Below are 14,249 nucleotides of genomic sequence, written 5' to 3' on the forward strand. Positions count from 1 at the left end.
GTCCTGATGGACAATTAGTTCTGCATAATTGTGCCAAGAAGGCCAATGGAAGAGCATTTCCAGCAGGCTGAGGAAGGTGATCCTGCCCATCTACTCAGCCCTTGTGAGGCCACATACGCTGTGCTGTGTCTAGTTCTTGGCTCCTCAGTAAAAGAGACATGGAGATCCTGGAGCAGGTCCATCAAAGGGCTATAAAAATGATTTCCTCTTGTGAGGAAAAGCTGTGAGAATTGGGCCTATGCAGCTTTGAGAAGAGACAACTGAGAGAAGACATCACCAATGTCTATCAGTATCTGAAGGGATGGTGATGGGAGGATGGACCAAGCTCTGTTCAGTAGTGCTGAGCAAAAGGACAAGAACAACAGGCAGAAATTCATGCACAGCAGGTTCCACCTGAACATGAGGTACTGCTTTATTTTGTGGGTGACCAAGCAGTGGAACAGATTGCCCAGAGAGAGAATGGAGTCTCCTTCACTGGAGATATTTAAAGGCCATCAGAACAGATGGAAGGACAGAATGCCCAGTGTGCATTATCTAAAGTTTCCAGAGAGAAGCTCTGTCTTTCCACTTACACTGATTTCAAATGATGTGGAAACCTTGAAGTTCCTCTCCTAACCATCAAAGGTAACTTGGTACCGTAAAACAAAGCACTTAAAGCACTTCAGTCAGTTGAGAATGTATTGGAAATCTTATTTTGCCATTACAAGGGGCTGAATTATAAAGATCAGGTTATTAATTCAAATGATTCATTAAGAAACTAAGGAAGATGTCAATTTTATTCATCCCTTCCTAAAATTTGTTGGGATTGTTTTAATTAAACAGCTAAAACTTCATCAAAACTTGTAATTTCTTTAGGCGATCTGCTCAGATAATTTTTAGGACCTTTTTCATGAAAAAAAAATCTGCTATGGTGTAATTTGGAATATTAACATAAAAATAATAATGCTGATAAACTCACAAAATGCGTCCAAAAGATCTGTTGTTTTGTTTTTGTTTTTTTTTTTTTTTTACTTTAATCCATGATCATAACAGACATAGTATCCTCAAGAAAGAAATTTCTGCTCAAAACTATAGCAGAAATTGGAATAATTATTACCTTTGGTCAGTGCTTTAAATATGTACCCACATATTCAGTTGATCCTACAGAGGGGCAGAGAAAAAAGGATGTGTTTGTTGTTTGTGTGGGTGTTCTTTCTTTCAGGATTTGCATCACTTCCTATCATATCCATTTTTCAAGCTGTCTTCAATTTAGAATCCTTAGCCAGTGGCAGAAAATTGTACTTGAAATAAATTAGTCAGCTTTGTTCAACAAGAAAACAGCAATATTTAATTTTGGAATTTTATTCAGAACAACTAACCTGAGGGCAGTAGATGCTGCCAATAAAGAGGGAAATGATTTGCCATATTATAGTTGCATGTAGCTATGATATCAGAGTGGTTTTTCCTTATAATGTAAGAAGGCAGATAGCCAAAATAATGAGACATTTATGGAAAGGTTATGGCCTCTTTACCTTTCCTCCTTGATAGATCTGTACTTGCATACAAGAAGGTAGATTGAAGAAGACAATTTCAAGAGTCTGGGGAAAAAAGCAGTGTACAATTACACATTAGTTGCTGGGGTTTTTTTTCCAGAGAATGAGAAATGTTGTAAGAAAAACTGGCTTTGCCTCACTCATGCTGCCTTTCTGGTTGCTGTTGGAAAACAGTATGCTTTGGCATTGTCTCCACTACTGAGCACAAGTTGTAAAAATCTATTTCTCATGCTGCAGGATTTTTCCAAGTATAACCATTTTCTGAAGGTGAGTGTCTTCAATGCATTCTTTTCTTTCTATTATTTTGTATGTCGGGAGTAGCTCCTTTAATCAGTGGAACAACATCTAGGTAAGGTGTGGTTGCTAGGAGAGGTGAAGAGCATCTCCTAGGATCTGCTTCCTAAATTCTGTTTAACTATTGCTATGAAAACTCCTTTTGTGTCCAAAATGTTCACCATTTCCTTTTGTGTCCAAAATGTTCACCACCAGGAAAAAAAAAATCTCATGTTATTTTTCTTTTATTCTTTTTCTAACACTGTTTAAGTTCCTTTCTTTGGAAATTGCAGCTTTCATGTATAGATTTATCATGGGCTTTAAAAACCAATTGTTACACTGATAGTTTCTGAATCATAATAACAATCTGTATTACAATTTTACAGGAATTTAGATAACTTTGCTCTGTGGATGTGTTTGAAAAGGATGCACCAAGTAGGAAGGAAGATAGTCAGCATAGATATTGTGTAGACTTCACTTTATCAAACATAAAAATGATGGGAAAAATATGTCTCTGTAAAGTCAGAGACTTGCATACTGCTTTAAAATATAAATGAAACCCAAAATAGTCCTAAAACCAACATATAAACAATGAGATAAAGTGTCTTTTTTGTTAGTCTCACAAATGTCCAGAGACAGGGTGGAAAGATCCCCTTTTCTCTCTTTTACTTGCCAAGAAAAAGGAGCCTTTCAGACCATCAGACTAGTCAGACGGGCACAACTTATAGAAAAGGCAAATAATTGCATACAGATCAGTGGGAATCCAATTCCTTCAAGAATATAACAGAGTGTTCCATGAATTTGAATGTGTTTCTAAAAAGCTAAACACCCAGCCAGGCACAGCCAAGGCAGCCAGGAGGCTGGTGAATAATGCTACAGATATTGGATGAGCAGCAGGAGGAAACAGCAAGAATCCAAAGCACTCTCAGCAGGCATTGATACAAGTTACACATGGGACTAGTAAATCACCCAAACTGACTAATTTTTGTAGGCAGCATGTTAGCAGGCTTCTGAAAAGAATGTGGACTTGTAGGTACTGCAGCGGTGTGAAACATGAAGGCAGGTACATGTATCAGATGTTTGACCCAGCTGATCTCCAGAAGATTTGTGCATTTTCCAAGGCATGCAAATTCAGTCATGTTGTTATCACATCACAATCAGTCAGAGTGTAAAGCCAATACGGCAGACAAGAAAAAAAAAAAAAACAAAAAACAAAACAAAACTAAAGAAATACTGAAAAAAGAAGGTATGACAGAAAGAAAGCATACCAAAGGCTGCTTCCAGAAAATAAAGACTTCTGCAATGGATGGCATTACCACACATGCAAACCCAGACCATTTTGAGCACTAATCTCATCTGATATGCCCACTTAAGCATTAGATAAGGAAGCTAAAATAAATGCTTTAAATTTTCATTATAGTCTTTTGTCTCCTAAGTAAAGGAAAAGGACTGGCTGATCTGGAATGGCAGATTTGATTAGGAATCTATGGGATACCCATAACTTCCTGAAACAGTAACTGGTTTGAGGCAGAAAAATGGAGTATTTCAGACAGCAGAATACAACTGTGCTTGAAGACCCTGAATCCCTTTGCAGATAAGGATAAATAAACTTTTGTGTCAACTTCGACACACAGAGTATGTTACTTTTTACTAGATTTTTCTAGTCTTCTGTCCATTTGATTCCCTCCCAGTCATAGCCTAGTAATGTCAGAATAAATAATGCACAAAGGCAAGACCAACATGTAACAGCCTAAAGAAATTACAAATGCCTTTACAGGACAAACTATTAGGAATTCTTTATGAGAAATACCCACACCAAATCTTTCCCTTATCAGATAAGCCATTATTCACATACTGCAGCAGTGGATAACACATTTCATTAGAGCTGCAAGCCTGTAAGTCTCCTATCACAGGATGCAATAATGAACATTATGGAAAGCAAATTAATCTGAAAATTAAGTGGGGACAAAGCAGGAGTTTCTAGCTGTAGACATGAAAGCATACTCTCTACCAGAAGACTTGGACATATCCAGGTATTTTCATCATAAGAATGATTTATATTCATTCTAATGCACTGATTTTTTAAAGCCTTCTCTCTTGGAACACAATTTACAGTCCAATAATTTTGAGGGCTCTCACATGCTAAAATGAAGATCAGCTGAAGTTTAATTTTAGCTTGCTGTGTGATCCCACCTGGAAATGCTCTAGATTTATTTGCATTTAAACAGCATTCCAAAGTAACAGTTTGAATATCAGTCCAAAAAAAGGAGTTGTATTCAAGAATATGGAAGGGTAAACAAAAAACCTCTTTTCTGAATCCCCAGGATAATAGTTTAATTTCTAAGTTATAAATTAGCCTAAAAAAATTTTAAGAATCTTAAGATATTAAGGAGCTATAAAGGACTCTCTAGTATAGAAACAAGTTATGGAAATCTTGGTTTTGGGTTTTTGTAACCTTTCAAATAAATACAGTAAAAGTGAAGTTCTAATACAGAACTATTCCATAGGAACAGCTGTGTTATCATTTGTAGGCAAGCTTAGAATTATCAAGCACAGGAAGTGCTTGATAAAATATGTTATATTTGTGAATGGAAGATCTTGGATTTGGATTCTTATTTCTGTCCTTGAGTACTAATTTCATCAAGCAACTGGACTAGAACATAGGAAAAAATAACTGTTAAAGATAATCAATCAATAGAACAGATAATGAAGCTGTGATGTCTCTACCAACACTAAGAATTTTTGGTGCAAGTTAAAAAAGCCTTTTAGGAACAATATTGTGCCTTGAATCATTGGGATGACCTCTTGAAGCCCCCTTAACATCATTCATAATACTGAATAGTCTATATGTATTTGAGTATTGAATATTATTGACTTTAGAACAGATCCATTTTGCTTACTTCTTTTCCCTTGGAGCATGCACAAAATTCCAGATCCTAATCATAGTACTAAAAAGAAGAGATCACCTGAATTTTCCAGGAAAGTGACATTTAAAAGCCCTACTTGCTACGTCCTAGTTTCACGTTCATGACAAAAGAGAAACCATTTAGGATTTAGCAATTCACCTTCTATCATATTAATTCCTCAACCTGACTTTTACTGATCATAAATGAACATTTATCATGGAAAGTGACTCTGTTTCTATTTTAAATTTCTCACTAGATGAAGGAGCCCTTCTTCAGACATGGCTCAGGTTCAGCTAATCACACTCCAGCACTTTCACCTTCACTTCATTTGGTGGGGGATCCTTCTGCTTGCTTTCCAGTGTTGACAGTCTTCCTTATTAATTAGGTATTTATACTAAATGTGTCAGGTAGTATTAAATCAGATTTCCTTCATAACCACATCTTATTAAAAGAAATTGATTCCAGAATTCTACAAATATTTTTTTATTCTCAAATTAAACTGTGTATATTTGTCAGATTTTTGATGGAATTACCAGCATTCTGATTCCAAGCTCAAGCACCCTGAGCTCATTGCAACTCCAAGAAGTCAGCAAAAAAAGCTTTCTGAAAGTTCCAAGAAGCTTTATGTTAACTGAAATATATTTAAGAGCTAGGCCAATAGAAGTGATTAAGAATACAAACCAAACAAACTAACTTTCCAGGTGATTACTGAAGTATCACTTCAAAGGTGTGGTATTTTGGTTTTCTGAATAAATACTTGTGCTTTTCAGATTTTTTGTTGTTTCATTTGTCTTCTTAGTAATTTTTTAAAAAATTAAACAGATCCCATGGGAAAAGCAGAAAACGCAAACTTTAAAAAATAATTTTGTTTTAGAATTATCTTGAGACATAATATAAGGGCTAATAGCCTTTTAGTCAAAGTTCATACAGAGCTCAGAACTGCAGAAACTGTAGACCAGCCACTAGTTAAGCACAGTCTCTCTGGATTATTTATTTTTCTTTTGAGGACATTTTACAGTGACAGTTCAGAAATAGGCTGATTTGTAACACTGTAAATCAATGTTGTTTGTGATGTGGATTCAATAATACAAAACTTGTCCTTCTTTTCCTCTATTTTTTTATCTCTGGCTGTAAACTTTTTCTTATTTAAATTCTTTCTGCTTCTTTTTAGGAAAACCAGCTGGATTATACTGGCAAATACCTCAGGAAGGCAGAAATAATTGCTCCAATTATTACTGGAGAGCCAGGTGGGAAATTAGAATGTGGGGCCAATTGGGGATAGATAAAAAAATACTTCTCAGAGTTTAGAGAGGAAGCTGATAATACTTAGGTTTATAAGGCTGCTGTTGTTTATCTTGACTCAGTTTTTAGAGTTTGGGTTTTAGGCATTAGTAGTGAGGCTATTCCTAGCTTAAGGGGACATGTATGAAATATAGATTTCTTTTTAAAAAACCAGAGAGGATAAGGACTACTGTCAGTGCATAGGCCTGACTCATTGCTTAAGGATCCCTTGTGACAGAAAAGTGTATCTTATCTTTTAAATTCTTAAAATCAGCATATGACAGGCTATCTGCAAGTGCTTTCAGTACTTGTTTTCTATTCCCTTATGTCCTTTTTTTCTGCTCTGTAATGTAGCAGCTGCTCATGTGAGAAATTACCCTTGCTGGTATTTTCTGCTTTAAATTTTGTTGGCATTGATTAAAATTATAGTGTTGAGTAGTAGATGGCAGACCCTTGCTAGAAGGTAATGGCAGAAAGCAAGGTTCTGATTTTAAATTAAAGACAGTTTAAACAAAGTCAGGTTGAATTTTAGCCTTTTTATTTATAGGGACAGTAGAGAAGTTTGGCAATTCTTCTTCTTTCAATTAGATATCTTCCTGGGAAAGGATTACATTTTAATCAGTAATATTTTATTTTGCAAAAAACAACCAAAAACATTTTCTACATGTAACTCAGAAGGGCAACAGGGCTATAAAAGCAGGCATTACAGACACTAAGAATGGGTATTTAGAAATAGATTAACATGTTTATATTGCTCTTGAGGAAAGGCAATGAGAATGTGCAGCAATTTTGCTTTGCTATGTACATGACATGAACTCAAAACTAAAAAAAATACAATTCAACCATTGTTCAAGTCAGTGGTAATCTGACTGGTGATGAAATGTTGGTAACATTTCAGATTGTCTGTATTTTTCTCTACATCCATGGATCAATATCCATTGGAATTAAGTCAGCTGTCTTATACTCAGTCAGTAAAAGACTGTTGATTCAAAAAAAAACCTTGTAATTCCAGGCTTTTTCAAGGTTCTCATGCATTTTGGTATATGCTAGGATTAAATGAGCAAAAATCCAGAATTATTTGAGTTGTTGGGAAGGCAGCAAACGTCAAAGATAGTATTTTACCTAAATAGATGATGCTTCCTGTGGTTTTGAAATACCAATCTAAATAGGTCTTAAAAAGAATTGGTTTAAGAAACATAGAACTATTCTCCATCATGGTGAAAGTCACTGCTTCTGTCTTGGTCATTTATTGCTGCTCTATATGCTGTTATTTATGCTTCTAGGAGTCAGGAATCATGTTACAGAAGATAAAAATTTTCAGTTTAGTTCAATTTAATTACATTTAAGAAAAATAAATAACTACTTTATGATCTGTAGGTAAATTGAAGACAACTCCAGCATGTGAATTCACACTTCCTCTGTCTATTCAGTCACTTTCTGACATAAATATAGAAATAAGCAGTTGTATGCTATGTAATTATACTTGCAATTTTCCTTGGAAATAACAGTTCTCAGATTCTTGCTACCCAATACTGTGCATGTGACATTCTCATGTTGCTTCAGTAGTTGAAACAATGCAAAGAAACTAAAAAGTGGAATTTTCCTGGCACAGAGTTGCTAACATATCTGTTCAAAACAAAACACTGGATGAAGTGTGTGAAATGTGGGTGCCTCATGCTCCTAATCAAGGGCACAGAAGAAATGTTTTTACTTCTGTAGCTGTCAAACACCTCAGTGGACAGCAGCTCCCAGAACACCACTCACACTGAGCAGGCATATCTGCAGTTTGTGTGTTGAGCCCTTCAAAAATCTTTGTCAACTCCTTCATAGCAAAGAGTCATAGAAAGGTTTGGGTGGGAAGTGATCTTTAAAGCTCATCTGCTTCCCACCCCACCCCATGACAGGGACACCTTCCACCAGACCAGGCTGCTCAAACCCCCAGTGTTCAACCTGCCCTTGAACGCTTCCAGGGTTAGGGCATCCATCACTTCTCTGGGAAACCTGATCCAGTGCCTCACAAATTCAATGTAAATCTACTCTCAGTTTAAAACCATTGTCACTGTAGGCCCTGATAAAAAGTTTTTTCATTTTTGTAAGTCCCCTTTATCTATTTCAAGGCCACAACAAGGTCTCCTCAGAGTCTTCTTTCCTCCAGGCTGGACAGCCCCAACTCTCTCAGCCTGTCTCCATAGGAAAGGTGCTCTGTCTCTGATTATTCTAAAGTGAGAAATTTTCTCACCTGCAGCAAACCTGCTATTTTTAGCCTGGGCAAAGCAGACATCAAAGTATGGACTTGTGCATATACAAAAGCATTTGCAAATCTCAGTAACTGTATCATAATTATCTGTTAATAACTTCCTTCATCTGCCTTTTTTCTCCTCTTATAACTTCCTGGTTGAAGGTCCAATATTAGGGCATTTTTCTCTGAACATCCTTATAAAGATTAATATTATACTTCTGATAATTCAACCTTGAGATATAAAAGAATTTAAAATGCTAGTTTTTTAAGATGTGGGATGCAGCAAGCCCTCAGCCTGTTCTCAGTCCTAGTACAATGAATCCTGAGGTTTAAAGAGTGTTACTTTAGCTAATTTAAGAACAAGTAAAAATGAATTCTTTTTTCTGAGTTTTAATTACTCTGAAGAATGTGGCATTGGTTAGCTGTGCCTATTCTGTCAATTTGTTTCATGCCTTGTTTTACTCAAGAGAGCTAATCCACTTATCACTCCTGGGTGCTCCCCTTCAGGAGAAACAGTGTGAAACTGTTTGCAAGACAATTTGCTCCAGGGTCTGTTCTGTGCAGAAAGGACGGATGAAAATTTCACTAGGATGGTTCAGAAAGCTATAAAGGAACATTAACAAGTCAAATTATTCTCAGTCAGAGGGTCATGCACCTTTCCAAAATCTTATTGCAATGACTTCCTAGCATGTTTTAAGGTTTCTGTGGAATTTCAACAATTTTTGTCATAAATAAAGATTAGACTGCCTATATTATTGAAGTACAATGATAAGAAATTAAACCATTCTGAATTTCTTAGTTGATAATTTTGGCTGATGAACCACAGAGCTCAAAAATTAGGAAAAAAATGTTTTTTCATCTTCAGCTACTCTGAATAGATGAAATTAAATCCAAAGTACTGTAAAATTTGCTGTTAATATATGATTACAGAATACCTTTGGGGCTTCCTGTTGTTGTGCTTGCTTTTTTAAATTTCCTTTATTCTTAATTTAGGCAAATTACTAGCATGAAAAAAAAATAAAAAAATGAAAACTGCTGCAAGAATTCACCAAAGGTAATACTAAATGAGAACATATCTCTATCATATCATTTTTTAGAAATTCAGTAAGTATGTGGGCACCTTTAGATTTTGAAATAGTACAAATCTCTTCCTTCCACTGTCCTATGGGAATATATTTCTATTATAATATATACTGGGGCTTTACTAGAACATTCTTAAAATTTCTATTCAGGTTCAATCATCTGGAGGCAGTTTCTTACTCAGAGAACTTTTTTAATTACACTCAAAGTATGAGGCTCAAAGGACCATTGGAAAGGCCATAAAGTGAATCTTAGAGACATGACTGAACAGTGAAAAGAAGATTTTGCTATTCAGGACATGGACTGGAGGGTAATAAAAAAAAAAAGAAAAAAGAAAGGTAGAAAAACCCTACTGTCTTGGAAGATTTGGGTGAGGTGCTACGCTGCTCTGGTAGAAAGATTACAATTTTCTGACTGAAAATCCTCACAACAATAAGGCAAGCCACAGAGGATGACAGAAGCACTGTGAGTTCTCATTCACTCAAAAAACCCCCTGACATACTCCTAAGAGAGTCTTTGCTTGAGATGAACCTCAGTGGTTGAGGACTGAGGAATGATTGAGGAATGATATTTTGCATGCATATGGAATCTTCAAGAGGAGAAGATACAACATTTCCATGACAATGCTATTTATATCTATATATCTCTCTCCTATTAGAAGCAATGACATCTTGGGATTACCTAGCAAATTCACACTTATAAAATGTATGGAAATATTTTCCCCATATATTTTTTAAATGGATAAATGGTTGGTAGGTGGAAAATACCATCTGGAGCTTCTTGAGCAACTGAGCAACTTCATAGGACAGATATACCAATCATGATCTACAACTGAATCAAGATATTAATCATGTGGCTTTAATTGTTAGTTTCAATCTTTACATGGATGAAATTAGGTTTTTTATAATGTCTGTAATACTCTAACCAGGTCATAAGAAATCTTGGAACAAGGTATATTGCACTTTCTGAAACAAATACAGAAGTTGGCTTGCATAACTTAATGGAGACCACAATATGTGTAATAAGATTTACTGAAGCTTAAGAAGATGAAGTATTTCATCTGCTCAGGGCAGAATGCCCAGAGTAAGATAGCATGCAACAATGCATATCATAAAAATAACTAATACAGTGTCCAAGAACAAAACTCTGATTTTTTTATATTATTAACTAGTATAAAAATACAGAATATGAGAAGATAATATATTCAGAGAAACAAAGATTATCATAGACACAATCACAGTTGTTTATATTGACCATTTGGTTATGCCAGCAAAGTAAATAGCGCTGTTTTCCAGTATTTACTTAAAACTATCCTGATATATGTTAACAGCACAAAAACTCTTCCCAACAAAACATTAACACAAATGGGCAAACAGTTACAAAATAAGCATTTCTTCCCTGGAGATTCCACTTATGTAAATGCCTAAATTCTGTTCTCATATCCCCATGAGCTGAACTCAAGCCCTGTTGCTACAGTTTTGTTTCAGGCACCCAGAAACCAATTCTCATTGTCATTTTAGGATCTCACCTTTCTTTGCCTGCAGCTACTGGTCTTAAAGATCCTCTGAGTCCCCTGCCACACTTGTCAGGCCTGTGTGAATGACTTGGATGACTAAAACATTTCACATAGCACTAGAACTGCAAGCTCAATCAACTAAATTTATTCTTCACCCTTTTCAAGAGACAAACCTAAGGCTACTTTTTATAGACATTATGGCCTAAGAATATTTGAAAATGTAAAAAAAAGAATACCAGTATTAAAAAGTTTTAAATGTAACTCCAAGTCATTATTTGCAAATAAGAATACAAATGCCAGTTATGGGAGATCTCTACAGTTAATTAAAAGTGGGAATGAATATTTGCTTCCACTTAACTCCAAGGCTCATCTGGTCCACAACACAGGTAAGTGAACTACAGAAAACGCATGGTTTTAAGATTTTCATTGTCTTTTATTCATCTATAAAAAGAATGCCACAATAAATCTGTAATACTGAAGTAATTCTCAGTTAATCTTGAGTTCCTCTAAATTCTGAACTACTTTCCCAAAGGATAATTACATTTACATGCTGAAACTCAAATGCTCTTGAATTGCTTTCCAGCTTTCTGTTTAATTTATCCTTTGACACTGACCTTTCCCCTCTAAGTCAGCTGGAAGTCAGACACTGAAATCCAGGCTGACTGCACCAGCCTCTCTCAATGGCAAAAAAAACTCAACAAGAACCAGTCATTTTATCAGACTAGGAGTTGTAACACTCAGAGCTCCCAAGGTAGCAGAGGTGAATGGCATTGTAAGAGAAAATTAGGGAATTACAGCTCTTGAGTCATTTGCAAATTTTGAAGACAAAAAGAAACATAACTGGAAAGGTAATTTCAGACCAAATGTTATATCCGCACCTTTCAGAATGTTTCAAAAGGTGTTTTGGGTATTGTTTGGTTTATTATTACTTGTATTTGTTTGGGTTTGGCGTTAATTCATAATACCAATAAGAAATAAAAATATTTTGTATTTTTAGGCTCTGAAATTTAGGATCCAAGACATAACCCAAGGGGCAACTTATGCTGAAAAAAATAATGAAAAGATATTTTTTACAATTATAAAGTTATATAAAACTCATAATGATAAAATAAAAATGAAAAATTCCCGACTTCCCATTTTCATCCCACCATTTCTCTTTTAGAAAACAGATTTTTTTTAAATGATTAAATATACTATTGAAAAATTCAATTTTGATAGGAAAACTATCAAAGTATTTAATATTTGATAAAGCAAATTATTAAGTATTTTTTAATGAGTACTATGTGTGGAAATTTTTAGTAAAACACATATGCATGAGTAAGAATTCTTGTTTTGGAAAAGGGAACTTTACAGATCTACCTGTAAATTCTAATTTGATTTCTTCAACTCTGTGGAATATTAGATTGCTTTTACCTCAAATATGGAAACAGCAATTATTTCCTCATGTATAGAGATTCTATAAACCTGAAAAATGTTGATTTTTAAGAATGACTAAGCTTAAGGTCCATTTATCAATTATAAATATAAATTTTGATTTATGAATTAATTGATACTCAAAGCTTCATTGAAATACATCTAAATGAAAAAGGTCTTATTTTAATAATAAAATGAAGGTCATGATAATTAAGTTTTATATTTGAGGTCAATATAAACATACACTTGAAAGAATATACCTCATGTGTAAAGGGAAATGCAATTTTCATAACGTGTCCTTCAGTACAAAATATTCTCCATTTTCATGTGGTTTTTGTTATTACACAAGAAAAAGATAATCACGTTCCCTATGAAATTATGAAAGTCATTCTGTCAGGTGCTTTCCAGCTCCAATATTACAGTGTCTTTTTATTTCTCAGCACCACTTTAATACCAAAACAAAGTCACTCAGGTTTCCCAATCCAATAAATGTTTCATTATAGTTCATCTGCATTAAGTGCAGCAGTCAAACCTGCTCAGCTAATATTTTTATTTTAAATTAATGTTTTATGTAAACACTAATATTAATAATTGATTTATGAAGTAAATATTCTGAAATGTCATTAAAATAGAGCCTGACAGGCATTAGACATATTCTCTGAATCCACTGAGTATTGAGTCAGCTCCATACTTTGTATGTTTTATTTGAAAAGCAATGAACATCAGAAGACAGATATTATTATATATTATTCATTGTAATCTAACTATTTAATTACTTTAAATATACAGGTAGGGCCCCATTCTCATTTAAACTGAAAACTCATTACACTGGTGTTCTGTGTAAAGGGCCCCTAGAGAAAATGAAGGTCAGGATTTAATCTACAATACACAGAGAGCATAGACTAATTTTTCATAGCATGACAAGTCAAAGAAATAGGCACATCCTTCTTAAAAAGATGGGGTACCACTGTAGAGCTGTTTGTATTTCTTTTTACCTTCTGAATCTGTCACTCCTGCTCCCGACTGCTTTACTGGTTCTTGTCCATTCTGGCTCATCTTCCCTCTGTGAAAAGATATGGTTGTTGTTGTCAATAAAACAAAGGATATATTGTTGTTGTCAATAAAACATAAAGATAAGAGCTAAAACAATGATACATCTAAGCCAATGGGGCTTGGTTATTTTAAGAATATTATCTTTTTTTCTCTTTTGAAGGCAGCTGCAATCGCATCTTGCTGAGCCTGTACAGAAAGGGTCCATCAGGTGCTGTCTGCTACCTGCCCCCCATCAGTGGGGGGCTGCATATCTTCTCCTCTCACTTTATCTTGTTGTAGTCAAAAGTGAAATATATAATAAGCACTCATAAAAATTGATATTTGGTCTACCATACCATTACTTCAAAGGTAAGGCATACTTGTGGTTGTATCCTTTTAAATTATTGCTTTGCTTTATAGTTTAGATTTAGCATAGGAAACAATTCTGAAAACTTAACATTAATCCTAAACAGAGTGGAATAAATCATGCCCTAGAGTTCACTATTTTCCTGAATTTTATGTAGAAAGAACCTTCATTAAAATCTTAATTTCTATTTTTACCCAATGAAAGTTAGGTAAAATATAAGCTACCTTTAAATATACATGTTGCAAGCTCAAAGGCATGATTAAAATCACTCTCAAACATTTTTGCTTCTAGTTTTCTTTTTGCCTTAAGACTCTGACTGCTTAAGAGACTATAAGGCATTATCTTCAATTGCATGTGATTCCTTGGGGGTTAAAGGGTCAGCACTGTCCTTTTCTACTTGAGTAGAAAAGTGTCAACCTGTGAGAAGAAAACTTCATGTCTGAAGTTGTCAAAATTCACAGGGAACTAAAAAATTAGTATAAAATCAGTTTTTCAAGTGATTTTATATTCAGTTTTAACTGAAAGCTATTATTTCCTTCTTCTGTAGATAATGCTTCATAAATCCTTACAACTATGATACAAGAATTATTTCTCCCAAGGGTTATATTCA

At 34.7% G+C, this 14,249-nt stretch overlaps 2 protein-coding genes across 41 annotated transcripts in view; one reads left to right on the forward strand and one right to left on the reverse strand.

Moving 5' to 3' along the window:
- The window catches only part of PCLO (piccolo presynaptic cytomatrix protein), a 324,118-nt gene that overhangs the window by 31,961 nt on the left and 277,908 nt on the right, over positions 1-14,249 (reverse strand). For all 7 annotated transcript variants that reach the window (XM_077179156.1, XM_077179155.1, XM_077179152.1 and 4 more), the window contains one exon: positions 13,236-13,303. In XM_077179156.1, coding sequence (XP_077035271.1) covers positions 13,236-13,303 — 68 coding nt within the window. The remainder of the gene's footprint in view (positions 1-13,235; positions 13,304-14,249) is intronic.
- Positions 1-14,249, forward strand: part of LOC143694170 (uncharacterized) — a 42,290-nt gene that overhangs the window by 11,750 nt on the left and 16,291 nt on the right. For 24 of the 34 annotated variants that reach the window (XM_077179187.1, XM_077179172.1, XM_077179175.1 and 21 more), the window contains exons 3-5: positions 1,633-1,799; positions 5,883-5,958; positions 13,454-13,641. In XM_077179187.1, coding sequence (XP_077035302.1) covers positions 1,633-1,799; positions 5,883-5,958; positions 13,454-13,572 — 362 coding nt within the window. In that variant the 3' untranslated portion in view covers positions 13,573-13,641. Of the gene's footprint in view, positions 1-1,632; positions 1,800-5,882; positions 5,959-9,224; positions 11,214-13,453; positions 13,642-14,249 lie in introns of all 34 variants that reach the window. The other 10 variants (XM_077179161.1, XM_077179160.1, XM_077179189.1 and 7 more) reach the window with 3 other exon arrangements.

This window comes from Agelaius phoeniceus, chromosome 5, assembly GCF_051311805.1.
Source record: "Agelaius phoeniceus isolate bAgePho1 chromosome 5, bAgePho1.hap1, whole genome shotgun sequence".
Taxonomy (NCBI): Eukaryota; Metazoa; Chordata; class Aves; order Passeriformes; family Icteridae; genus Agelaius; species Agelaius phoeniceus.